Source organism: Rhinatrema bivittatum, chromosome 6, assembly GCF_901001135.1.
Source record: "Rhinatrema bivittatum chromosome 6, aRhiBiv1.1, whole genome shotgun sequence".
NCBI classification, from domain to species: domain Eukaryota; kingdom Metazoa; phylum Chordata; class Amphibia; order Gymnophiona; family Rhinatrematidae; genus Rhinatrema; species Rhinatrema bivittatum.
Genome location: NC_042620.1, coordinates 260,447,793 through 260,474,845, shown reverse-complemented (window position 1 = coordinate 260,474,845; position 27,053 = coordinate 260,447,793). Strand labels below are relative to the sequence as shown.

General features: G+C 48.5%; 1 protein-coding gene across 3 annotated transcripts in view; it reads left to right on the top strand.

Moving 5' to 3' along the window:
* The window catches only part of TAOK2 (TAO kinase 2), a 150,316-nt gene that overhangs the window by 13,854 nt on the left and 109,409 nt on the right, over nt 1-27,053 (top strand). For all 3 annotated transcript variants that reach the window (XM_029606969.1, XM_029606967.1, XM_029606968.1), the window contains 2 exons: nt 15,072-15,173; nt 16,726-16,771. In XM_029606969.1, coding sequence (XP_029462829.1) covers nt 15,072-15,173; nt 16,726-16,771 — 148 coding nt within the window. The remainder of the gene's footprint in view (nt 1-15,071; nt 15,174-16,725; nt 16,772-27,053) is intronic.

Sequence of the window (27,053 nt, the reverse complement as noted above, 5' to 3'; positions counted from 1 at the left end):
GGTGGTGTAAGGGAAGGTAAGTTTTCCCAGAAATGGCAAAAACAAGGGAAATCTTGCAGTTCCTGCAGGATGACCTAGAGAGAGGCTTAGACCTGAGCACTCTCAAAGTGCAGGTGGCAGTATTAGCCTGTTTTAGGGGCAAAGTGCAAGGAAGCTCCCTAGGTGCTCACCCTGACATAGTACGTTTCTTGAAGGCAGTGAAACGTATACAGGCTCCAAAGTGTCGGGTAATACCTACGTGGAACCTTAATAAGGGCCTTATCCAAGGCACCCTTTTAACCACTTATAGGAGCAACATTAAAGGACCTCACTTTAAAGGCAGTCTTTCTAGTGGTGATATGCTCAGCCAGAAGGGTCTCGGAGATCCAGGCATTGTCCTGTAGGGAGTCCTACCTGTCAATTCACAAGGACAGGGTAGTTATTTGTCCTGTCCCATCCTTTTTACCTAAAGTGCTGTCAGAGTTTCACGCATATCAGGAGATGGTTTTACCAGCTCTGAGGAGGATAGAGGGGTACAGGTAGGGGTAGCCATCACCCGCCAGACACCTGGAGGATGCTGCTACATTATTTAAAGGTCACCAATGAATTTAAGAGGTCAGTCAGATTGTTTGTCCTGTTGTAAGGCCAGAGAAGGGCCAGGTAGCTTCTAAGCCCTCAATTGCAAGCTGGATTAGGCTAGCAATAGTGGCGCCATATATTGCGCAGGGGAAGCAGGCCCAAAGTGCCTTATGCGCTCACTTTGCTAGAGCTCAAGCAAGCATGTGAGTGGAGAGTAGGGCTGCAACGCTTCCGGATATTTGTAGGGCAGACACATGATCCTCCTGGGGGTACGTTCACAAATCTTTATAGGTTAGACTTGCAGGTAGAAGAGGATCTGAAGTTTAGCAAAGTAGTGTTGGAGATCCCTGAGGATCTCCAACACTACTCCCCGGCGGCAAGGGATCCTCAGCGGGTACCCGGGGGGGTGTCGTTATCTGGAGTCGGTCAGTAGCACTGGCAGTAGGGGAGCTACCAATCCCTCCTCCCTGTTCCTTCCCGCTGAGCGCTGGAAACAGCACCATTTTGGGTGCCTTCTCTGTGGCGGCTCAGATTGTGGCGGGGGAGGGGAATCTCCTGCTGCAGCTTTCTCCACAATGGCCGGCTCAGATGCCACGATCTAGAGCGTCGGCAGAGCCCATGGAACAGGGAGATGTACCTGATACCGATTCGGTAGATTCTGACTCCTCCTTTTCTGAATTTGTATTGGTCATGCATAAAGCCTTTAAGGCCCGGAAAGCCAGCAAGAAACGTGCTATTCCGGTATTGGAGCCTTTAGATCCTCCTCCTAAGACCCAGAAGAGGGCTCCGGCTCAGGGGCCCGCGGGGGCTCCTAGAGAGAAGCGTCCCTTGTGGGCTAGGGTGCCACAGGTTGACTCAGACACATCTTCAGACACTGCAGATTCAGATGATCAGGATTTATAGTCCCAGCCCTCGAGGGGGACAAGGGACCAGCAGCAGAGTGCTGCACATGGTTCTCGGGGCATCGAAGGTGATGTCCCGAAGGTTGTTCATCTGTTCAGAAAAGAGGAGCTGCTTCCTCTCATTCCTCCCATTTTGAAAGAATTGGGAATAGACGCTCCTCAGGAAGAATCTTGCTTGGGATCAATGGATCTGGTGGTGTTGGGCCTGAGGGGTCCGCCTACCTCTTTTCCATTCCATTTGTCGGTCATGGATCTCCTTTTTTGCGAATGGGACACCCCAGATTTGGGGTTGAAAGTCACTAAGGCTATGGATAAGCTTTATCCACTTCTTGAGGAGGCATTGGAGATTCTTCGGGTTCCCAAGGTGGACGTTGCAGTTTCGGCGGTGACAAAAAGGACCACGATTCTAGTCACAGGGGCGACAGCCCTGAAGGATCTGCAGGACCGAAAGTTGGAATTGCTGCTTAAGAAGATTTTTGAGGTCTCTGCACTTGGTGTCCAAGCCGCAGTGTGTAGCAACTTTGGTTTGAGAGCTGGTCTTCGATGGGTACAGCAACTACTTGCGAATTAATCTTTCGGAGGAGGAAGCTCTGCAGGCGGGCCGCCTTGAGTCTGTGGTGGCTTGTATTGCAGACGCTCTGCATGATCTTCGAACGTCGGCCAGGGCTATGGTGTCCGCGGTTTCGGGCCTGTAGGTTATTATGGTTATGGAACTGGTTGGCGGATGCTTCCTCGAAGTCTCAACTGGGCTCCTTGCCTTTTAAGGGCAAACTGTTATTTGGGAAAGAACTTGAGGATATTATCCAGTCTCTGGGAGAGAATAAGGTTCATCACTTGCCGGAAGACAGGCCACAGTCGAGGGGGGTCTTTTCCTTCTCGTGCCCGGTTTTGGGGAAGTCGACATTCTCTGGCGCCTAGGACGTCCACGGCCCCTTTTTGGCAGAACTCTTAACAGGCAACAGGCAACAGGCATGGTCTCAGTCCTTTCGTGGCAGATGCTTCGGCAGACCAGGTACCTCTCAGTTCATGCCAGTCGGTAAGTCTCCTCAGTGATGGGCGGACAAGTCCATTCCTTGGTTCCGATGATAGGAGGCAGATTGTCCTGGTTTTACGAGGAATGGGCCAAAATCACAATAGATCAGTGGGTACTCTCTGTGATAAAACACGGATACGCTTTAGATTTTGTACACCAGCCTCGCCCTCAGTTTCTGGACTCCCCGGGCGGGTATGCCACAGAGCATCGAGCAGTAAAACAGACGCTGCAGCGCTTGATCGACCTCTGAGCTATTGTCCTGGTTCCTCCTGTGGATCAACGGAGAGGTTGCTACTCCATTTACTTTGTCGTGCCAAAGAAAGAAGGATCCTTCAGACCAATACTCGATTTAAAGCGCATCAACAGGTGTCTGCGGATACCGTGCTTCTGGATGGAGATGTTGAGGTCAGTCATTGCCTCGGTGAGGCCGAGAGAATTTCTCGTTTCTCTGGATCTGACAGAGGCATATCTGCACATCCTGATCAGGACGGATCATCAGAAGTTCCTGAGATTTTCCATCCTGGGTCGACATTACCAGTTTCAGGAGCTACCTTTTGGTCTTGCTACGGCACCCAGGATGTTCACCAAGATAATGGTGGTGGTAGCGGCTCAGTTGCGCAGAGATGGATGGATGGCCACCCATACTTGGACGATTGGCTGATTCGGGCGAAGTCTGAACTGCTTTGCCAGGCAGCAGTTCGAGTGCTGCAAGTACTGAAGAATCTAGGATGGGTGGTCAACTTCTCAAAAAGTCATCTAACACCTTCCCAGTCGTTGGCGTTTTTGGGTGCGCTGTTCGACACCCGACAGGGGAGAGTTTTCTTAACGTCCAAGCACTCTCCGATAGTCTGGGACTACTTGCAGGTCCTGGGTTCCATGACTTACTCTCTAGAACTGGTTCCATGGGCCTTCGCTCACATGCGCCCTTTACAGTCAGCCTTACTTTCACACTGGAATCCGGTTTCCGAACAGTTCCACCTGCCATTGCCTTTGACGGAGGCCACTCGCTACAGTCTGGAATGGTGGCTCTTTTCGGACAGTTTGAGTCAGTGAGTTCCCTTGGTTTTACCGGATTAGACGGTGGTAACTACAGATGCCAGTCTTTCCGGCTGGGGAGCAGTTTGTCTCTGGAAGTCGGTACAGGGATGCTGGTCCCCGGAAGAATCTCTGTGGTCCATCAATAGTCTGGAAACCAGAATGGTTCGACTGGCGTTGGAGGCGTTCTTCCCGCTTATCAGGGTGAAGGCGGTCAGGACAATGCAACCACGGTAGCATACATCAATCGCCAGGGAGGTACGAAGAGTCAGCCAGTGGTGGTGGAAGCTAGATTGTTAATCGCGTGGGTGGAGCAGAATCTCATCAGCATAGCAGCGTCCCACGTTGCCGGAGTCGACAATGTTCACGTGGATTTTCTAAGTCTGCATCTTCTCTATCCCGGAGAGTGGGAGTTGGCGGGCAAGTCCTTTCAGCTCATCTGCGACAGATGGGACAGATGGGTCTTCATCAGGGACCTGTCTGTTTCAACCAGGTCGATCGCTTCTGTCTAGTGGCTTGGCTTTTGAGAGGCGGCGTCTAAAAGACAAAAGTTATTTGGACGCGGTGGTAACTACTTTGTTGCATTCACGGAAGACTTCCACCTCTCTCTCCTATGTTTTCATGTGGAAGGTCTTTGAGTCATGGTTTGTAGACCGGGGGATTGTGCCCACTCATGCGTCCATTCTTGACATCTTGGCTTTCCTGCAAGCAGGTTTAGCTAAAGGATTGTCTTGTAGTTCCTTAAAGGTACAGGTGGCGGCTCTTGGATCTTTGCGTGGTTCCATTCAGGGGCAGCATTGGCGGTGCATCCAGATGTCTCTCGATTCTTACAAGGGGGGGGGGGTGAAGCATTTGAGGCCGCTGGTGAGTTCGCCATGTCCTTCCTGGAATCTCAACTTGGTCCTTAGGGCCTTGTGTTCAGCGCCTTTTGAGCCTTTGCGAGGGGCAACGTTGCAAGACTTCACGTTGAAAGTGGTGTGTTTGGTGATTTCCTCCCTTGGAGGGTGTCCGAGTTGCAAGCCTTATTGTGCAGAGAGCTGTTCTTGTGGATTTCATATTCTGGTGTGTCTCTGCGGATGGTTCCTTCCTTTCTGCTGAAGGTGGTTTCCGCTTTTCATTTGAATCAGTCTGTGGAGCTCCTGTCCTTCTCTAATCTGGATAGGTCAGATCCTTTTTCCAAGGATTTACGGAAGTTGGATGTTCGCCGGGCGTTACTGTGTTATCTTGAAGTAACTAATAGCTTTCGGGTCTCTGATCATCTTTGTTCTTTGGAGTGGTCCAAAGAGAGGTAACATGGCATCCAAAACCACGATTGCCTGGTAGCTGAAGGAGGCGATACACTACGTATTTACTGTGCATGGTAAGTCCTTGCCTGTGGGAATTCTGCCACATTCGACAATAGTGCAGGCAGCTTCCTGGGCGGAATGCCAGCAGATTTCTCCTCAGGAAATTTGCAGGGCGGTCACATGGAAAACATTGCATACCTTTGCAAGACATTACCGTCTGGATGTTTAGGCTCCGGATGTGAACGGTTTCGGTGCAGGAGTGCTGAGAGCGGGTCTCTCCAGATCCCATCCCCGGTAGGTAAGCTCTGGTACATCCCAGGAGTCTGGACTATCCGGGTATGGACAGGGAAAAGAAAATTGGTTCTTACCTGATAATTTTCATTCCTATAGTACCACAGATCAGTCCAGAATCCCGCCCTCGTTGGATTCTTTGTCAGTTAATGCATAGACATAATGGAGAGTCCGCTCGTTTACTGTTGATTTATTCTGGTCTGCAGATCAGTCTTGGTTACCCGGTTTTTGGGGGTTAGGGTCATGATTGGGGTTAGTGATCCGGTTCTGTTTATGGTTCCTGTATATAGTTAGTTTGTTGGGCCATACTGCTTTGATACTGAGTAATACTGGCAGACTGTGGGTGGCACCCAGGTATATATGGCAGAGTCTGTCACAACTTTCTCTGTCTCCATCTGGTGGGGAGGCAAAACCCAGCAGTCTGGACTGATCCGTGGTACTACAGGAACGAAAATTACCAAGTAAGAACCAATTTTCTTTTCTCTCACACAGATACCAATCACCTCCCTAATCAATCAATCTCTCTCTCTCTCTCTATGATACCAGTCACCTCCCTGACCAATCAATCTCTCTCTCTCACACAGATACCAGTCACCTCCCTGATCAATCTCTCTCTCTCTCTCAGATACCAGTCACCTCCCTGACCAATCTCTCTCTCTCTCTCGCACCCTGACACAAATACCAGTCACCTCCCTGACCAATCTCTTGCTCTCTCACACATGCCTTCTCTCTCTACACACACAGTCTCATTCACGCACATTCTCTCACACAGTTACACACATGCTGGCTCACTCTCTCATTCACTCACCCCCAACACACGTCAGCTACATCATGAGGAATCCGCCCTGCAATGGTAAGAAGGCAGCACTCAGCTGTTTTCCTGTTCTGCAATCATCACAATGCAGCACAGTCAGCTGAGAAACTGGCCACGGGGATTTCTTGCTGTGCAGCTGTCTGGGCAATCTGGTGATTAGCTGCCCCAGATCTGTGGCGGTGAAGGACTGCCTCAGTAAGGAGACTGAAGTGCTCCTGTGATCGCGGGAGGTGGAGGGAGCCTTGGGACACTTCACCTCTGCAGCAGCGGCAGCATGGCCCTTTCTTCTTCTTGTGCACCTGCTGAACATCACTTCCTCTTCTCCCAGCAGGGGTGGGAAGAAAAGGCCTTATTGCTGTTGCCGGTTTCCACGAACATTGCTGCCGTTCCCCTCCAGGCTTGAATGTGCTGATAGCCCGGGCAGGAACAGCAGTAGTGTTCATCAAAGAATTGTGTGCGTCTCGCTGGGGTGGAGGAGAGGGAGGGAAGAGCAGCAGGAGACCAGGAAGTGCGCTATACGCCTGCTGGTACTTGGCTACACACTAGTGTGTCGCGACACACGGGTTGAGAACTGCTGCCTTAGAATATATAGTCTGCCACAAGATGCAGCAGTTGCTGTGGAATCTAACTTTTGCCATAAAATAATGATTGTTGACCATTGTTGCCTTCTACTTCCCACACCATCTATTGCATTCTCTCCCTCCCACCAACAACTGCTTCTGCCACTATTAATTGTCTTCACTGACCTTCTCTGGTCCTCTTCTGGTTCTTAACTGACCGCCTTCCACCTTTCCTGATCACTTGTTTCCAAATGTGAATCTGCCCCTGAAACTGCCAGATCCTTTTCTTTACCATTTACCCTCTCAAGCTCTCAACTATTTATTCAGTTCTGAATAAAGCTCGGAGCTACAGCTCTGAGCTAGTAAAAATGATCAAGGTGGATGATTGTCTGTAGCTGTTATAACAGTAGGAAATCTCCAATAGATTGTGTGAGAGACAGTGGCACATACAAGTTGAGGAGTCATGTCAGGAAGCAGGAGAAGCATGATGGGGAGACAAATTTTGGTGGATAGGTGGGGAAAATAGGAGGTCAGAGAAGGAAAGACTCAATGGGAGAAGAAGAGAAACCTGGGGAGCAGGAGACACACACTATTTGAGAAGAAAAATAACTGATAGGCAGACTAAAGTGGGTGTAGGTGAGGGGGTGATGGAGATGCTAAAGAAAGAATTGAAAAGTAAAAACATAGTGTTACGAATGCACCCTGCGGCACTGAGGAGGGACATGGAGGTGCGATCGTCTGCTCCTGTGAGAGAGTGAGCCCTTGGCCCATGGGGCATCTCAGGAAGGAGCCCCAAGACATGCCCCAAGGGAGGTGAGCGAGTGCAGGCACGGGCGGAGCTGGGACGAACAGGGTCAGCCTCCCGCTGAGCTACATGCCCAGGTGAAGTCAGACAGAGGCAGAGGGCTAGGAACGAAGAGACCAGGAATTGGAACAGGAGACTCCAGATCCTGGAAACAAGAGAAGAGTCAGAGTACATAGAAAAGATGAGGACTCTTGGAGACTTGGATGAGACTAGATTCTTGGAACTTGAAAGGCACAGTCCTTCAGGTTGCCCTATACAGCCCGACGTGGACTGGTCACGGACTACCCTGTCTCGCTGCGTGCCCTACACAACCTGGAAAGGATGATCACGGACCACGCGGAGAGTGGAACCTGTACAGGAGTGAGAAGAGGATCCGGACAGCACTTGGGAGAAGTCCAGCTGGAAGGAGACTCCAGTCACCTGGACAGACACTGGATGAGACTGATTTACTCCTACAAAGGACGGCTGGAGACGGAGTCCAGCGGACGGCAAGGCTGCTTGCAGATTCTTCAGGATAGAGATAAGGAATGGAGGAGGATGGTACATGAGAACGGTACCTCTGACCACAAGGGCACCTGGACGTCCAGACGAGGGGACGTCCGGACATCTAGACACAGATGAGGAACTCCAGGACTTCAGGAAGGGAAGCCGAAGACTGGGAACATACCACGCAGGAGATCCGACGAGGGACGAGACCTAGGACATCAGCCGGAGACTTCAGGAACACGAAGAACATGGAACGAGAAGTCATCTTGCCAGGAGCAGCAAGATGGACCATGATGGAATTCCACAGAGCTGGAGAAGTCCATGGAGCAGATGTAACTCCATTCGAAGGCCCTGAGGAACTGAAGCAGGGCTTTTAAATAGGGCAGGACCAGGAAGAGCCCTGAAGACGTCATCTGATGAGGCTGAAGAATATTTCCTGTCTCTGGCCCTTTAAATAGTGAGGAAAGACGTGCGCCCACACCTAGAGGGACCCCAGAGGCTGGAGAACGGAGCTGAGGCCTGCGGCGGCATCCTGCCACATGGAGGAGGAGGAGAAGGCCGGCCGGTGGCGGCTTCCTGCTGCGAAGAGAAGCCATGCTGGGTGCGACCACCTGCCCTGAAATTGAAGGAAGACGGCGGCGGCACTCGGGCCGCTGAAGAGGAGCTCCGGCGGCACTCGGGCCACGGAGGAGGAGGGAATCCCGGTGGGGACTTCCCTCAAAGGAGAAGTCGGCGGCCGGCTCCAGCTGCGCAGGAGGAAGCAACAGCAGCAGCAAGGCCACAAAGAAGAAGGGAGGCGTGGCTCGGCAGTGGTCTGGGCTGCGATGTAAAGGCAGCAATGTCGGGCCGGAGAGGGAGAAAAGTGAGAGCCTGTCCACGGGATGGAGTCTGCAGACAGGATCGTAACACACAGAAATGAATGAAAAATCAAATGGAGAAAAGAAAGAAGTAAAAAAAAAAAAATAGAAGAAATTATACAGCCATGCACAAAAAAAACTGAAAAACTATTTTTGAAACAAAAATGTTTAAAAACTGAACAATTTGCTATAATGTGCTTTTTTTTGTTCTTATTCAATAATATAAAATATATGCTAATCCATTCCACAATCTCAAATTTTGCCACAAATTTCTCTAAACTTTGCAACATTATCTACCCATCTGCTGTAGAAAACCAAGTTTCCCAGTGTGTAGCCAGGACCAATGGTTTATGCTCTCCTGCCAGCAAATGGAGATGGAGTCAGGTTTCAAAAATGTCACCCTAGATACACTCCTGTAGTGACCTCAGCCCTTCAGTATTTCTCAGTCTCCAGGAGATGCAGATATGCTTTCCCTATGGGGATTGCTGTACCTTGGATGAAGAAATTCTACTTTTAAATTGGAGAAAGATTGAGCCCCGCTCTCCTGCAGTGATACCTAAAGGTCCCTCCCCAGTTAAGAATTCCTGAGGTGATTTCCGAGATCTTCAGAGGTGTGCTTTGGTCCAGTAGCCGGTTCCCGGCGTCGACTTTGCTGCTGAAGCAGCTGAAAGGCAGCGGGTGCAGGAAGCAGAGTACAGCGGTGACTGCCAAAACCCTCTCCCCCTGCAGTCGGAGACAGTCTCTGTACTCAGCTGGTAAGTGCTGAGCCCAGGTAAGGGGAAAAAAAAAAAAGGATTTCCTGCCAATTCAGAGACATATGAGAGGTTTCGGTAAGACTTCCTCCAGTCTCCTTGCTCAGCGCATCATACTGACATCCTTCCCGATCTCGTTGGTGTAAGGGGACATGGGTTTCCGAGCTTGTTGAGTAGATGTCTTTTAAAGTATCGCTCCTCTTCGGAAGCGAGTTGGAAAAGCTGGCCAGTAAATGGGGCAAATCTTCAGTACCCCGGCTACCAGAAGATAAGAGAAAGCAGTTATGGCGCCCCTCGTTCGTGAGAGGTCGATCCAGGGGCTCTCAATGCTTTAGCCTCTACAGAAACTCGACATTTCAGAGGTTTTGGTCCTTTGGGAGGTCTCAGTCCTTTCGGAGTCGGCAGCCCAAGAGAGGGGTGGGTTCGGGTTCAGGGTTGTCCCAAACCCCCCAATGAAATTTTGCCGACCCACCCTCGGAACGAGGAGATAGGGGGTCTGCTGTCCCTCTGCTACCAACGGTGGGTCAAAGATCACTTTGGATAAATGGGTACTGGAGCTCAACCGAGAAGGATATGCACTGGAATTTCACAGCACTCCTCGGGACATATTCATGATAATCTCCTAGCTACTCCCAAGTCAAGAAGCAGGCAGTGGAGACTACCCTGTTAAAGCTCCTCAGGATAAGGGCTATAATCCCAATACCTGTGCCCCAGGAAAATACGAGGCATTATTCCATCTATTTCATCGTACCCAAGAAGGAAGGTTCCTTTCTCTCCATCCTGGACCTCAAGTTTGTCAACCGACATCTACGAGTGATTCATTTCTGCATGGAAACCCTATGCTCCTTGATAATGGCTGTACAATCGGGAGAGTTTTTAACCTCCCTGGGCCTATCCGAGGCCTACCTATGTATTCCAATCTGGCAAGAACATCGTTTTCTACTCTTTGCGGTACTGGGTCGCCATTATCAGTTCCAGCACTGCCCTTTGGCCTGGCCACTACCCCCCCCCCCCCCTCCCCAGAATATTATCCAAGATTATGGTGGTCGTAGTGGCAGCGTTGAGAAAAGAGGGAATCCTAGTGCACCTGTACTTGGATGAATGGTTGATTCGGGCAAAGTCCGTGGAAGAGAGTCTCCGGGTGACCAACAGGATGACCTCCTTGCTTCAAGAACTCTGGTTGTAAACCTGGACAAAGGCAGTCTCAAACCCTCCCAGTCCTTAGAATATCTGAGAGACTGGTTTGACACCTAGCAGGGAAAGGTCTTCCGACCACGCCGATAAGGAAGTTGATGTCCCAAGTGCATCTGTTGATGAACACAATACGCCCAATGGTGTGGAGCTATCTTTAAGTCCTCTGTTTGATGGCGGCAACCCTGGAAGTAGTGCCATGGGCGAGGGCACTAATGCGACCACTTCAAAGCACCCTGCTGTGACATTGGAACCCGCTGTCTCTAGACTATTTGATTCAACTCCGCTTACCGATGGAAGTATTCTCTTGGCTCCATTGGTAGCTGCAGGAAGCTCATCTGGGAAGGGTTGTAACCTGGTCCTCATGACAGATGCGAGCCTCCGGGGCTGGGGAGCTCATTGTCAGGAACTGACGGCCCAGAGGCATTGGACCAAGGAAGAGGCCCTCTCGAACATGAACTGCCTGGAAACCCAGGCAGTCAGATTGGCGTGTCTGCAATTCAGCCACATACTCCAGGGTCAAGCAGTCCACATAATGTTTGACAATGCAACAACGAGATGATGTTCCCAACGTATCCCGTTATATAAAAACACTTAAATAAATAAATAAATAAATAAATAAATAACGTTAGCTTACGTCAACCGCCAGGGTGGAACCAAAAGCCAGCAAGTCTCACAGGAGATAGATCTCCTTAGGGAATGAGTGGATACACATCTACAGATGATCTCACCCTCTCACATCACAGGAAAAGACAACATCAGAGCAGATTTTCTAAGCAGGGAGAGTCTGGATCCTAGAGAGTGGGTGTTGTTGGCCAAAGCTTTTCAGGTGGTAGTAGATCGCTGGGGTCTCCCATCCATCAACCTGCTGGCCACATCTCATGATGCGAAGGTTACCAGATTCTTCAGTTGCAGAAGAGATCAGTTTACCCTGGGATTGATGCTCTCGTTCAGACCTAGCCAGAAGAGAAGCTGCTGTAAGCCTTCCCTCCGTGGAGCCTCCTAGGCAGGGTCATTTGCATAATCGAACACCACAAGGGATTAGTCCTACTAGTAGCTCCAGATTGGCCCAGACATCCGTGGTATGTGGACATGCCGAGACTCCTGCTGGAGACAGCCCCCTTCTCCCCCCCCCCCCCCCCCCCGTGCCTCCCACCACACAAGGATCTGCTACAGTAGGGACCAGTCCTTCATGGGGATCCGATTCGATTCTGTCTTTCGGTCTGGCCCTTGAGAAGGCTCACCTGAAGAAGCAAGGATATTGGGCAGCAGTAATTGCCACCTTACTCCGCACACGAAGGTTCTCTACATCCCTAGTGTATGTGCAGGTCTGGAGAGTATTTGAGACCTGGTGTGAGGAGCACGGTGTTTCCCCTTGGATGGTCAAAATCCCACTAATGCTGGAATTTTTGCAGGATAGCTTGAATAAAGATAAGACCCTTAACTCCTTGAAGGTCCAGGTAGCGGCTCTCTTCTGTTTCAGGGGCGATGTGAAAGGAACCCATCTGTCGGCTCATCCGGACATGGCCCGTTTTCTGAAAGGGGTGATGCACCTCTGGTCACCCCTACGGTGGCCGGTTCCCTTGTGGAATCTGAATCTAGTATTGGAGTTTTTGGCAGGGCCTTCCTTTCGGCTGCTGTGCAGTTCTTCCTTGCGTTTATTAACCCTGAAAACGGTGTTCCTGGTGAATATATGTTTGGCACGTCGCATCTCTGAACTACAGGCATTGTTGTGTTGGGAATCGTTCCTCTGGATGACTCCAGGATCATTACAGCTTCATACCGTTCTATCCTTCTTGCCCAAGGTAGTCTCGGAGTTTCATTTGAATCGGTCCATTTCGTTGCCATCCCTAAATAAGCACAAGGGTGCGGAGGAATACTGCCTCCTCCGCCATTTGAATGTCACCAGGCTTTTGGTGTAGAATCTGGAACCAGTCTGAAAGATGGACTGCCTGTTTGTTTGTCCTTCACGGGGAAGGAAGCAGGGTGAACCAGCTTCGTGGGCTGGCATAGCTCGCTGGATTAAGGAGGTGGTCCCAAGAGCCTATGTGGAGGCAGGAAAGCCATTACCCCTTCATGTTAAAACTGCCTGAGCCCTAGTGAAATGAGTCTCGTGGGCAGAAGCTAGAATGCTGTCTCCCGTTGACATCTGCCGAGCGGCGACGTGGTCCTCCTTGCACACCTTCTCTAGGTTCTATCGCCTGGACGTTCAGGCCCGGGAGAACGCATCCTCTGCAAGGGCGATGTTAACCGGACTGCGGGCCGCCTCCTGCCCCAATCGGGAGTAGCTTTTGTACATCCCATTGGTCTGAGTCCATCTGGCTCCAAGCTAGGAAATGGAGAAATTACTTACCTGATAATTTCGTTTTCCTTAGTGTAGACAGATGGACTCAGCATCCTGCCCAAGAACGGTGCCAAGGATTCACCTGTGGAGTGGATATATATTCCAAGAGATTACGGGTAAGCTGTCATCCAGTCCCTAGATCAGGGCATCTATTATCTTACTGGAGTTCAGGGTTTGTTTGGTTGAGTACAGTTACGGTTTATCCGTTTTTAATCAAGATTTTTCGATAGTATGTTCACAGTGACTTTTGAAGAGAATACTGAAGGTCTGACTCTGTCTCTATCTGCTGGCAGGGGAGCATAAACCATTAGTCCTGAGTCCATCTGTGTACACTAAGGAAAACAAAATTATCAGTCTTAATTAAACTAAGCCTAAATGAGATATGCTTTTTATATCCTACCTGATGAAAAGTGAAACAAACTCAATAACTTCTAGATAATATGATAAACTGTACAAACATTCTTCAAGAGTCCTCTAAACATATATATACATTGCAGAATTGGGGAAAATGGCTTATAGAAGAACACACAGGTTCTGTCTCTCTGATCAGAAAAAAGTTTTATTGTCACGTATGTGTTAAGTGTGGGCAAGTCATTTACTGCAGGTAGTGATCAGGGCTCATAACCTTGATGCAGGTCCATGCATATGTTTTGATTCTGCTCACAAGAGATTGTAACACATGGGAATTGAACTTCCCCATGATGATTCTGTCTCAGTGACTAAACCAGACCTGGAGCGCCACAAACAGGTCTGGTTTTCAGGATATTCACAATGAATATATATGAAGTATATTTGCATGCACTGCCTCTGTTGTATGCAAATGTATCGTGCATATCTATTATGGATGTCCTGAAAACCAGAGCTGTTTGTGGTACTGCAGGACTGGAGTTGCCTGTCCCTGAACTACATATTAGAAAAGTAAATAGTAAAACAGTGATCCCAGTATATACTGAATCCCATTTTCCAACTTATTTTAGTTAGTGTATAAAGGCAATTTTCAGAAGGTATAGGTGCTTAACCTAAGTGCATGAGTTGGCTGCTTTGAAAATTGGCTAGGATTGAGCACATAAATTAGGTACCTGAAAGGTGAGCTACAATGGATGGAGTTAACTTAAGAAAAAATGTTAGGCACTTAGTGCTGATTTTCAGCCTAGGCACCTAACTGTCAATTTTCAGATGTTTTGTAACGGGGGGGGGGGGGGGGGGGGGGGGGGGGGGGGGGGGGGGGTTATATATTGCATTGTTGGTATTTTGGTGTTTCTTGTATTAGGAGTTGAGTGTTTTTAGTATTGACCTCATGCTATTAATTGTGACTCAATGCAGTGTTATGCTTAAACCCCATGTTTCTTAATTTGAAAATCAGCTTTTTCATGCATATTGAAGCTTTAACAAAATTCTGACAGGCCGGTTCAATAAAGTCTGGGAGAGCCGGCGCTCCGAGGCGAGCGCCCACTCTCCTGATGCGTGCCTAGGCACCTCTCCTGGGTGCATGATTCTTTTTTTAAATTAGGGCCTGACAGCCGATGCTTACTTTTACCGGCGTCGGTTGTCAAACCCGCTGACAGCCACGGGTTTGGAAAAGGACGCCGGCAAAGTTGAATGTCTGTTTTCCAACCTGTGGGCAGATTTTTTTATTTTTTTTTATTTTGGGGCCTCTGACTTAATATCGCTATGATATTAAGTCGGAGGGTGTATAGAAAAGTCGTTTTCTGCTTTTCTGTACACTTGCCAGGTGCTGTCTGAAATTAACGCCTACCTTTGGCAGGCGTTAATTTCTGAGAGTAAAATGTGCGGCTTGGCCGCAAATTTTACTTTTCTGTATTTTGGGTGAATAATAATAGGCTCATCAACATGAATGCTATTAGTTTCGGGGGGGGGGGGGGGGGGTGGCAGCGCGTTTTCCACATGCTATTACCCCTTACAGTATAAGGGGTAATAATAGCGCGTCAAAAATGCGCGGCCAAACAGGGGCGAAACGGTGCACTCAGCCGAGTGCACCTTTCTGTATCGGCCTGTGTATTAGTTAAGGGAAACATATCTAACTTGCTGCTGATGTTTAAAAAAAAAACAAAACAGAAAACCCTACCAAAGCTGGTTAGGTAGATCCTGTTGCTTCTACCCTTTAACTCTTCTGCTTCATCTTCCATCCCTTTATAGAAATGGCAGGATATCATCAAGGAAGTGAGATTTCTACAGAAACTCCAGCATCCCAATACTATTGAATACAAAGGCTGCTATCTACGGGAACACACAGCTTGGGTAAGCTGCAGGGCAAGGATTCATGGCAAAAAGCACCTTAATGTTTATGGTCAGGCTGATGATGGCACAGAACTGGAATGTTTCCACTCCTCATGCATGATCTCCCAGTAGTTTTTGCACACTTCTCCCTGCAGTATCATAGTCAGAAGGGCATCATGGGAGTGTGCTGAGAAAGGGGAAAAGAGTCCAGACAATAGCCTCAGCCAAGAATCAGGCGTGGGAAGGAATTGCTCTGCTATTGGCTGTGGTAGTCTGCAGGCAAGGAAAGGTCTGTCGCAAGAGGGAGTGAAGCTGCAATTTGAGGGGCCCAGGAACTACTGTGGAGAGAAATTCAAGGCAATAATGTAATAATGTTTTTTTTTCTTTCATTATAGTGCAAATATTAGTTATTTCTTTTATGCACTGTGTGTTTTTTCTTCACCAGTTTGTAAGTGCAGTGGGTTGTCCATTCGTTAGTCCATTCGTTTCAGCAGTGTGTGGTATCTTGTGATCGGAAGGTATGTGCTCAAAACTGATATGCAGGCATGTGGGCGCCCACCTAAATGTGTGCATACCATCAGTTTTGTGCGCATATCTTCCGATCACAAGATATGCGCACACTGCCAATACCCCCAATCAATATCAGCAGACTACAAACTCAGAAGATGGTTACTAAGCCTTCCAGTTCTAGAAATCTGTTTGTTATATAGAAACGTAACAGCAGAAATTGACCATATGGCTTATTTAGTCTGATCATCCACAACTACTCCTCCTCATCCCTGCATTCTCTAACACTCCCTCAGATATCCACTGTGTTTGTCTCGTGTTTTCTTGAATTCAGATATTATTATCCTTGTCTCTACCACTAGGAGGCTGTTCCATGGAGCCACAATATAATCAAAAACAAATTAAAAACCAATATTTACCATGGGATGTGCGTTTGTTGGTCCATTGTTTCGGCATGTGTGTGTGTGTCTGTGGTTTTTGCACACTCAGAACATGAAATGTAACCAGAGGTCAATCAGTAGGGCAGTTATCTCCTTGAATTTGTGTAGATCTGTGTGCATGCATATAACGTCAGAGAGGGGGAGGACCTCTTATTGAGGCCTAAAATGGTCAGTCTTCATCTCCCTGGAAAAAGAAATTGCCTTTTTAGAATGACCAAGTGTGATATTTGTATCTTTTTTTTTTTTTGGTCTTCTGTCTCTGTATAAATAATTCTTTGTTTATATACTGAAACTTTTAGTTCACAAATGCTGCATGGCACTTAAATATTTTCCAGTGTTTGGGATATTGTGAAGAGAAAATGAAATCCAAAGCTCAAAATGTCATGTTACCCATTCCCCCTGCAAGCTGTTTATGATGTCAGATAGTTACAGCACATCTTCAGTACATTTTATAGAGGCTGTTGGATAGGTGAAGCTCTAATCTTGCCTTTGCTGTTAAGGCAAAGCTGGGAATTGCTGAATCTGTCACAGGTTTTGTAGCCCTTATGAGGGTCTTAGTATTTAATTAGAACATATCTTTTTTTTTTTTTCCTTTGGGGATCCTCTGGCTCATTTTGGATGCTTAGCTCGTGATGGAGTATTGTCTTGGATCAGCCTCAGACCTCCTGGAGGGTGAGTGTGTGACTCCAGAATAATCAAAGACCTCTCATCCCCATTCCCTTCTCCTGCTAGCATTTTCTATTCCTTGAAACTTGGAATGTGACCCTTCTGTCCCCTGTAGGGATTCCTAGGAGCTTTTCACCCCTTGTGTCTTTTGGTGTTGGGAAAGGTTGAAAGAGCTGAAGCGCATGTTCCTATTCGTACCCTGGTTCATTCCAGGCAAGTGGGTTTATGCAGGTGGAGGCAGTCCATTAGTATCTTTCTGTCTCCAGCAGATGGTAGAGGTGCTAACCTGCAGTATGGAGTTTAAAAAAAAAAAAAAAAAAAGAGAATTCAGCTCCCCGAGGTGTTAGGTTCCTTCGTGGGCCATCCCTCGGGTAGAACAGGACGAGCAGGGGTTTGGAGATCCCTGGTTTAGTTCAGCTCTTGTCATTGGGGGTGGAGGGGGTGAAAGCCAGGGGTCCTGGTTCCCTCAGCCCCTCAGCCCCTCTGGGTCCCGGGCACCGTCTGCGCTCAGTCTCCTTTAGAAGCAGGGACATATTTGTTTTCTTCCCTTTCCTGGCTCTGTGTCTTTGTTTTAAGTTTTATTTGGGGGGGGGGGGGGGGGGGGGGGGGGTTGGTTTAAAAAAAACCCCTGTTCTCAGGAAGCAGAGGAGCAGGGCTGAGGCAGTGTTGAGTGGCTGGAGTTCTCTGCTGCGAGGCAGGTAAGGATGTGTGTGTGTTGGCGGGGTGGGGGGCAAATTTGTTCCTCGGCTGGGCCCGGACAGCGCCGTTCTTCTCCTTGTGTTGGCAGGGGCTATTTTTAGGTCCGATCGTGCTGGCATAACGCCTCCCGCACAGCGTGGCAGAGTTTATTGCGGCTGCGGTCCTCGATTCAGCTGCGTTTTGCTACAAATGTATCTCTGGAGGGGCTGGGACCTTCGCAGGACCTCCAGGGGTGGCAGGAGCAAGAGGTTGCTAGGCCGGCTCCGGAGGCCCTTGGGGGGGGTCAGAGGAACCAGTGGCCAGTTTGTCTACATGTGCTGGGAGCCAGGCTGCTGTTTCAGAGCCCTGGGATTCCTCTCCCATGGTGTTTTCTGCAGAACAAGACCCTGCTGGTGGCAGGGGAAGTGAACAGGTGCAGGGGGACACGGACCTGGATCCTTCTTCTTCAGATCCAGAAGCATGTTCAGCGGATTTTGTCCTTCTGCTCCATAAGGCCTACTTTGGCCAGGAAGGGAGCAGGGACCAAGAGGCCTTTTCCCAGAAAGTCTCGGGCGGCCAAAAAGCCTAGGCAAGCGGAGTCTGGAGGGATCCTGCAGTTTTTGGGTCTCAAGAGGTCTGCAGTGGAAGAAGACGCGTCAGATGAGATGGATGATCCGGATCAGGTACAAGGAGGGCTGGTGGATCCGGGCAGGGACCCTATTAGCATGTTGGTGGATCCGATGCAGGATCCGGATGAGGTCCCAATCATGGATGGTGATGATACTCAGTGTTTCGCCTGTTCCACAGAGATGAGTTGGGCCCGCTAATTCCCCAGGTTCTGGAGGCGCTGGGGATTAAGGTCACTCAGGAAGATTCAGATAAAGAGGGAAGAAACATAGTCCTGGAAGGATTATGGGGCCCCCTAAGGATTTTCTATTGCCTAAGATGGTGAAGAAGTTAGTGGATCAGGAATGGGAATCTCCCGAAGCAGGCTTGAAGGTAGCCAGGGCTATGGCTAAATTATATCCCCTGCCGGAACAGATGTTTGAGTTGTGGAAGATTCCCAAAGTGGATGCTGCAGTTTGTGTGGTTACCAAGAAGACGACCGTCCTGGTGGCAGGTGTTACTTCTTTGAAGGATATCCAGGATCGAAAACTGGAAATCCTCCTCCTTAAGAGGGTTTTTTGATGTTTCAGCTCTGAACCTTTGTGCGGAGGTCTGCAGAAGTCTGATGCAGAGAGCCTGCTTGTGCTGGGTGCAGAAGGCACATAAGTGGTTGGGAATGGCCATTGAGGCGGCTCAGGCTGCCTGCTTGGAAGCGGGCATGGCCTAAATGGTGGATGCCCTGTATGACATGATCTGGACTTCCGCTAGAAGTATGGTCTCTGCGGTAGCGGCGAGGAGGTTCCTATGGCTGCAAAATTGGTTGCTGAATATGTGGTCTAAAGCCCAGCTGTCTAACCTCCCCTTCAAGGGAAAGCTGATGTTTGGAGAGGATTTGGAGCAGCTCATGAAGCAATTGGCGTCAAAGGGTAATAAGTTGCCTGAGGATAAGAAAACCCCCAGGAAGTATTTTCCTCTGCAAGCTCGATTCCAAGAAGCGAGGAGGTTTTGCGCTGGTTTGAGCGCTGGGCCAGTGGTGGTGCTAAAACAGAGTTCGGGCAGACAGCCATCTTTTCGATCCAACGCAGGCCTCCGAGGGACGGTGGCCCCCAAGAAGGAGGTAGAAGTAAGATTGGTCAACTTAAGGCGGGCTGGTCCACTCCTCTCCAGAGGCTATGGAAAGGAGGCTGTCCCTCTTTTACAAGGAATGGACCAAGATCACATCAGACCAGTGGATCTTGGAGGTGGTGAGAGATGGTTATGCCTTAGAATTTTCTCATCCGCTCAGGGACGCTTTTGTAATCTCCCGCTGAGTCTCCCGGGGCAAGTGAGAAGCAGTGTGGGAGATGTTGCAACGACTACAGCTCCTGCGTGCCATTATTACAGTGCCCTCTCTGGAGAGGGGGCAGGGTCGGTACTCCATGTACTTTGTGGTGCCAAAAAAGGAGGGGACCTTTCGGCCCATTCTCGATCTGCAGAAGGTCAATGCTGCCCTCCGGGTGCCATGGTTTCAAAATGGAGATATTGCGCACAGTGATAGCAGCAGTGTGCGAAGGGGAATTTCTGGCATCGTTGTACTTGACAGAAGCCTATCTCCATATCCCCATTTGGGCCAAACACCGGAGGTTCCTGAAATTCATGGCCCTGGGGGAACATTTCCAATTTCGGGCCCTGCCCTTTGGTTTAGCAACAGCGCTGCTCACATTCACAAACATAATGGTGGTAGTGGCAGCAGCGGCACTCAGGAAGAAGGTATCCTGGTGTACCCATACCTGGATGATTGGCTTGTATGGACAAAATCGGAAGTGGAGTGTTGGTGCTCAGTTCAGCGGGTCCTGCAACTCCTGGATTCATTGGGCTGGGTGACAAATCTGTCAAAGAGTCATTTGAAGCCGGCCCAGTTGTTGGAATAACTGGGGGCATGCTTTGATACCCAGTTAGGGAAGGTGTTTCTGACTACGGAAAGGATAGTCTAGTTGCAGAATCAGGTCCTTCGGCTGTTGCGTCTTGTCTGTACCCAGGGTTTGGGATTATTTACAGGTCCTGGGTTCCATGACTTCTACACTGGAATTAGTTTCATGGGCCTTTGCTCACACGCATCCTCTGCAGAGGGCTCTGTTATCCTGTTGGAATCTGCTTTTGGAGGAATCAGCTTCCTTTACCATTGCTGGAGGAGGCCAGGTCAGTCTCTCATGGTGGCTGTCTTGGCACAATTTGGAGAAGGGAATGGACCTCGAAGTGCCCCACTGGGTAGTGGTGGGGGACGATTTGTCAAGGCAAATCAGCCTAGGGTCAGTGGTTGTCCATCAGTCGGCTGAAAACCAGGGCAGGGCGTAAAGCCTTACTGATGTTTCTCCTGCTCATTCAGGACAAGTCGGTATGAGTGTTTTTGGACAATGCGACGACAGTGGCATACATCAACCGTCAGGGCGGATCGAAGAGTCGTCTAGTAGTGCTGGAGGCGCAAGAACTGAGTGGAGAAACATCTAATAAGGATAGCAGCTTCCCATGTGGCTGGAGTGGACAAAGTGCAGGCGGACTTCCTCAGCAGACAGTGTCTGGATCTGGGGGAGTGGGAGTTGTTGGCAGAGGCCTTCGCCTTGATTCAGGCCAGGTGGGGCAGACTGGTAGTAGACCTCATGGCGACTCCAGGAAATGTGAAGACTAATCGGTTTTTCATTCGCAGAAGGGAGGTCAAATCGGAGGGCATCGACGTTCTCGTTCAACTGTGGCCGACACACCTGTTGCTGTACGTGTTTCCATCTTGGCCTCTCATAGGTCAAGTGCTGCGGGGCATCAAGCATCATCTGGGCAAAATGATTCTGGAGGCACCAGAGTGGCTGCACCAGCCATAGCTATTTATTTATTTATTTTAAAATACTTATATTCCACTGCCTCCAGAGATCAGTTTGGCACAGAATTCAATAAAAACAGTCATAAAATAAATACAATACAATGACAAACATTCTGTTCTAAAGTACACAATACAGAGACAAATATTTAAACTATACAAACCAATAAAATTGATCATGCTGCCTCATCCAAAAGCTTGATCGAATAAACTGCCTTTAGTTGCTTCCTAAAAGCTTTATAATCCTGCTACAGCCTCAAATCATTTGGAATTTATTCCATTCATAAAGGGCTAAATAAGGGAAAGCTCATTCTCTAGTTGAAACCTTCTTGAACTTTTTCACTGGGGGGATAACTAATAATTGAGTACCTTCAGACCTTAAAAAAATATTTAACAGTTTAAAGGCAAATGTCACTAATCTAAACCTGCACTTCAATTTAACTGGAAGCCAGTGTAAATCCCTAAGTACTGGGGATATATGCTCTCTTCTCGATGTTCCAGTTATAACTCAAGTGGTCGCATTCTGTACCAACTGTAACACCTGCAACAATGAGTCAGGAAGCCCAATATAACAATGTACTACAATAACCCAGGTGGCTAAGGACCAAAGATTGTACAATTGTCCTAAAATACATTGGAGGCAAAAGCATTTGCAATGGCCGAACTAATTTGTTTGTTAAAAAGCAATTTTCATAACATGGCAAATCTGTGGTTTCATTGATAAATGGGAGTCTATAAAGACCCCTAGACTCTATCTCTGAGTGTATTGGAACCGAAAATGTCCCGGTCAGTCTGATTTCCTTCAAAGTCCTGATCTCACAAGATTTTTGTCTTGTTCCTGTTCAAGGATAGACTATTCAGCCAATCTTGCAACTGTTTGATGACCTCTTGGATCAAAACATCAGGTATATCACCGCTAGAACCACATGTGTTTTTTTTGTTGTTGTTTTTTGCCATGTGGTCCACAAATCATGTGGTTTGCGGACCTTCTTCGTCTAGCAGTGGACAGTCCCGTTCACTTGGCCCATTTGTCAGAGTTGTTGCGGCAGGGACCCGTATTTTCAGACTGGGAGGATCGCTCCTGTCTAGCGGCTTGGCTTTTGCGAGGCGCCTGCTCTACTTGAAAGGTTATTCAGAGCCTGTGACTGCAACTTTGCTTCAGTCAAGGTGGTCTTCCTCGCCCTTGGCTTATGTCAGAGTGTGGAGAGTTTTTTAATCCTGATGTTTGCAGAGCAAGGTGCAGCCTTTGGAGGTGGACGTTCCGCAGATTCTAGCTTTTTTGCAAAGCGGTCTGGCTAAGGTTTTGGCCTATAATTCCCTTTGGGTTCAGGTGGCTGCCATAGGTTCCCTTTGAGGTAGGATTCAGGGAAGACAGTTGGTGTCTCGTCCGGATGTGGTTCATTTTCTCAAGGGGGCAAACATCTGCATCCTCTGTTTTCGAAGATTTGTCCAGCATGGAATATGAACTTAGTTCTTCGGGTGTTGTGTGGTCCTCCCTTTGAACCAGTTAAGAGGGCTTCTCTAAAGGACTTAACCCTGAAGGCTGTTTTTCTGCTGGCTATCTGTTCAGCTAGAAGGATTTCCGAGCTGCAAGCTTTGTCGTGTAGGGACCCTTTCTTGTGTTTTTAGAAGGGGGGATTTCTTTACGTATGGTTCCTTCTTTTTTGCCTAAGGTGGTTTCCTTTTTTACCTTTATTATTATTATTATTTAACGGCTTTTATATACCGGTAATCGTAGGGACATCATACTAGTTTACATATGAACAGTGGGTCTGAAATTACATGATAACAGGGAGAAGGAACTGGGGGGGGGGTGATAACTTAAGAGCAGCATAGAATGAGAGGTAAACAACAACAAGAGTTAAACTTTGAGAAATCTTAACATGAGGGGGAAGTATCGTACAGTATCTGTGCATGGGAGGGCATTGTGAGAGGAGGAACTATTCTGGGAAAGCACATTTAAATAACCAGGTTTTTAATTTCTTCTTGAATTTGATGGTGCAAGGTTCGAGGCACAGGGTGGGGGAAAGAGCGTTCCAAAGGGATGGCCCAGCTATTGAGAGGGCACGGTCATGTGTGAAGGATAGGTGGGCTGTTTTAAGTGAGGGTACGATTAGGGTGCCTTTCTTGGCGGTTCTGGTGGGTCTGGTAGATTGGTAAGGGTTAAATGGGAGGTCCAGCCAGTTAGAGTTGTGAACATGGAGGGATTTATGTACAATGGTCAGAGTTTTGTAGTGGATACGGGAGAGAATCGGGAGTCAGTGTAGCTCTTTGAGGATGGGGGTAATATGTTTACATTTGCGGGTATTTGAAAGGATTCGTGCAGTAGCATTTTGCAGCATCTGTAGCGGTTTTATCTTAGAGTATGGTAGCCCCAGGAACAGGGCATTGCAGTAATCCAGTTTTGTGGTAATGGTGGCTTGGATCACTGTGTGGAAGTCTTGGGTGTATAGCAAGGGTTTCAATTTTTTTAAGATATTAAGCTTGAAAAAACCTTCCTTAAGGATGGAGTTAACTTATTTCTTCATGCTTAATTGTTGATCGAGGAGAACTCCAAGATCTCTTACAGATGGTTGGGAGGTGGTAAGGTTGAGCTTGGGGTCATTGGATAAAGGGGGGGGAGGGGAGAGTGGGAGGAGATAAGTAAGAGTTCAGTTTTGTTGGTGTTGATGGCAAGGTGGAGGTTGGTGAGCAGTGAGTTAATGGCTGATAGGCAGTTCTCCCAATGGTTTAGCACTTCAGATATGGAGTTGTGGATAGGTATAATTATCTGAACATCATCAGCATATAGATAGAACTTGAGGTTAAGGTCAGAGAGGAGCTGGCATAGAGGGGTCAGGTAGATATTGAATAAGGTTGATGATGAGTGATGAGCCTTGTGGGAGGATATGGAGTCTCCAATTTTAACAGAGAACTTTCTGTTTGAGAGAGTGGATTTGAACCAGGCAAGGGCAAGGCCTGTGATGCCAATGTTTTCTAGGCGGACAAGGAGGCAGTTATGACTGATGGTGTCAAAGGCAGATGAGATATCGAGGAGGGCGAGAATGTAGATGTGACCTTGGCCCATGCCTCTGAGGAGGTGGTCGGATAGAGTGAGGAGTAACGATTCCGTGTTAAAATGTTTCCGGAATCCGAACTAAGAGGCATGGAGGATCTCATGATTTTCAAGATACTCCATGAGTTGTGAATTGACAACTCTTTCCATTAGCTTAGCAATAAATGGGAGGTTAGAAATAGGGCGGAAATTGGAGGGATTTTTCGGGTCTAAGGAGGGCTTCTTTAGGGAGGGGTTTGACAACTGCATGCTTGAGTGCGTCTGGGACAGAGCCATGTGAGAGTGAACAATTGATGTCGGCTATAGCATTGGCTATAGTATTGGGGATGGCCAGCAGGGCTTTAGAGGGGATGGTGTCATTGGGGTGGGAAGCAGGTTTAAGTTTCTTGAGGATGTTTTTGACTTCTTTGGAGGAAGTGGGGAGGGGGGGGGAGCAGGGGGTGCAGAGGGGGGGGAGGGTTGGGAGAGGAGGGGAATCTTAAAAGGAGGTTTGCGATTTTACTCTGGAAGTATGAGGCAAGTTCTTCACATTTGGAGACTGCATCTGCGTTGGGTGAAGAGGGAGGGATAGGTTTGGTGAGACTAGAGACATAGGAGAATAGTGCTTTGGGGTTGAATCTGTAATCATTTTTTTGGCATAGAAGTCTCGTTTGTGTTTTAGGGTAGCAAGTCTGTAGCTGTGTAGCGCCTCTTTGTAGATGGCAGCGCGTTGTGGGGTAGGGTCCCTGCGCCAGTTTCGCTCTTTTTGTCTGAGGTTATTTTTTAGGAGCTTAAGTTCCAGTGAGTACCATGGCTTTGTAGGTTTGGTAGTGGTGTTAGACTCGCTTGGAGATTGGGCAGAGCTTGTTGGCGATGTCACCTGTGATATTGTTCCATGACGCTAGTGCAGAGTCAGGATCAGGGCAAATTAGCTTGGGTAGAGAGGTTGTAAGCGCAGCAACTAGGTCATTGCTGGGGCAGGATTTTCTGGATGTTATGGTGGTGTGGTGGGCAATGTTGCGTGGTGGGGGGATGTTGGTGGATAGAAGGCTTTCTATAAGAAAGTAGTCTGACCAGGGAACTGGGGTGCAAGTGGGGGTGGAGGTGGCAAGGAGATCAGAGTTGATAAACATCAGGTCTAGTGTGTGACCTGCTTTGTGTGTGGGAGAGTTTATGATCTGCTGAAAACCTAAGGCTTGGAGGGAATTGATAAGGGTTTCACATGATGAGGAGGGGGATGCGGAGTCAGTGTGGAGGTTAAAATCTCCAAGGATAATGGAGGGGATATCAAAGTTGATCCATTCAACAATGAATTCAATAAGGGGTGAGGGGTTGGATTCGAGGAAGGTAGGAAGGGTGTATACCAGGCAGATTTGTAGTTCTGCTGATCTGAACAGGCCTATTTCAAGCTTGGGAGGGGTGACTATGTGAATGGGTTTGAGGTTAAGGTGTTTCTTAGCAGCAAGGAGAAGGCCGCCTCCTCTTTTTTTTTTGGGTCTGGGGATGGAAAATATTTCGTAGTAGGATGTAGGGAGTTGGTTGATGAGTGCGATGTCTGTGTCTTTGAGCCACGTCTCAGTGACAGCACAGATGTCTGGTTTACAGTCTGTTAGTAGATCGTTGAGGAGTGGAGTCTTTTTTGAAAGGGATTGTGCATTAAAAAAGAATATTATGGAGAGAGTGGTGAGGCCTAAGAATTGTGTCAGGGGGGAGGTGAGGATGGGGATTAGAGATTTGCGGAGGATAGAGGGGTGGTGGGCGTGGGGGGGAGCTTGTCTGGTAAAAGAGGGTGGTGGATGCGGGGGATAGGGTAGGTTGCCATTTGAAGAAGCAGGTATTAGCAGTGGGCAGATGAGGGAGATATCCTGGGGGGGAGTGGTCGTGAGGGATGTGGTGAGTACCGACAGCAGGCTGGGGATAGGATACAGTAGAGATGCAAGGAGAAACAGTAAATACTCATACAGTATACCAAGTGGTACAAGATGATACAGCATAGACAAGATGGTACAAAAACTAGTGCGGCAGAAGAAGCAATAAGGAGGCTGAAGGCCTTAATTATTGAGGGAGGAGAGTCAGTATAGTCGGCCCAGAAGCTTGGTTAAAAATAGTTAGTTAGTGGTGAATGTGTCCAATGGGATGATGTCTCATCGATGCAGGGCTTATTTCCATTCTAAGGGGCGCAACAAGGGGCAGGCCCCTTTGTTGCGCTCCTTCGGCGTGCGACGCCGAGGACAGCGTCTGGATTTAAAGGAGCCGCGTCTCACCATGATGATGTGGCAACGGTGGGCGGTCCTCCGAGGAGTGGCAGCGTGAGTCGGAGGGGTAGGTCGCGGCAGGCACCCTGGCCCCAATAGGCCTGTGCTGATTGCACGGGTACGGACGGCTGAGCAGCTCGTGGCTGCAGCGGCAAAGAGAACGCACAGGTCGGTAGCGTCAGGTAATCGAGTTTACTGACCTTTCTGAATTTGTCTGCGGATACTCCTATGGCAAAAGAGCTTTACTTGTTGGATGTGCGCAGAATTCTTTTGCGTTATATTAAGTGACAAATGCCTTTCGGAGATCTGATCAACTGTTTGTCCTGTGCATTGGCGCTAAGAAAGGAAATAAAGCTTCCAAGGGCACTATTATTGGATGGCTGAAAGAGACGATAACTTCAGCTTATGTCTGTAAGAGCCAGTTTGTGCTGGAGGGGTTGAGAGCACATTCCACTAGGGCGCAGGCAACCTTGTGAGCACAGTGTCAACTGCTTTCTCTGCAGGAGATTTGACATGCGGCGACATGGTCTTCTCTTCACACTTTTACCAAACATTACCGCTTGGATGTGCGGGCGCCAGAGGAGTTGTCTTTTGGGGAAAGTGTGTTGTGTGCGGATCTTTTGTGTTCCTGCCCAGAATAGAGGGGCTTGGGTACATCCCACTTGTTTGGACTGATCCAGGTTATGAACAGGAAAAGAAAATTGGTTCTTACCTGCTGATTTTTGTTGCTGAAGTACCACAGATCAGTCCAGAGACCTGTCCCCATCTTTCGAAAGACTTCCTCGCTTCTGGATGTTGCTGAGCTATGTGAAGTATTCAGAGTAATGAGAAGTGTACATAGTTTGAGATGTGCGTTCTGTTAGGTTA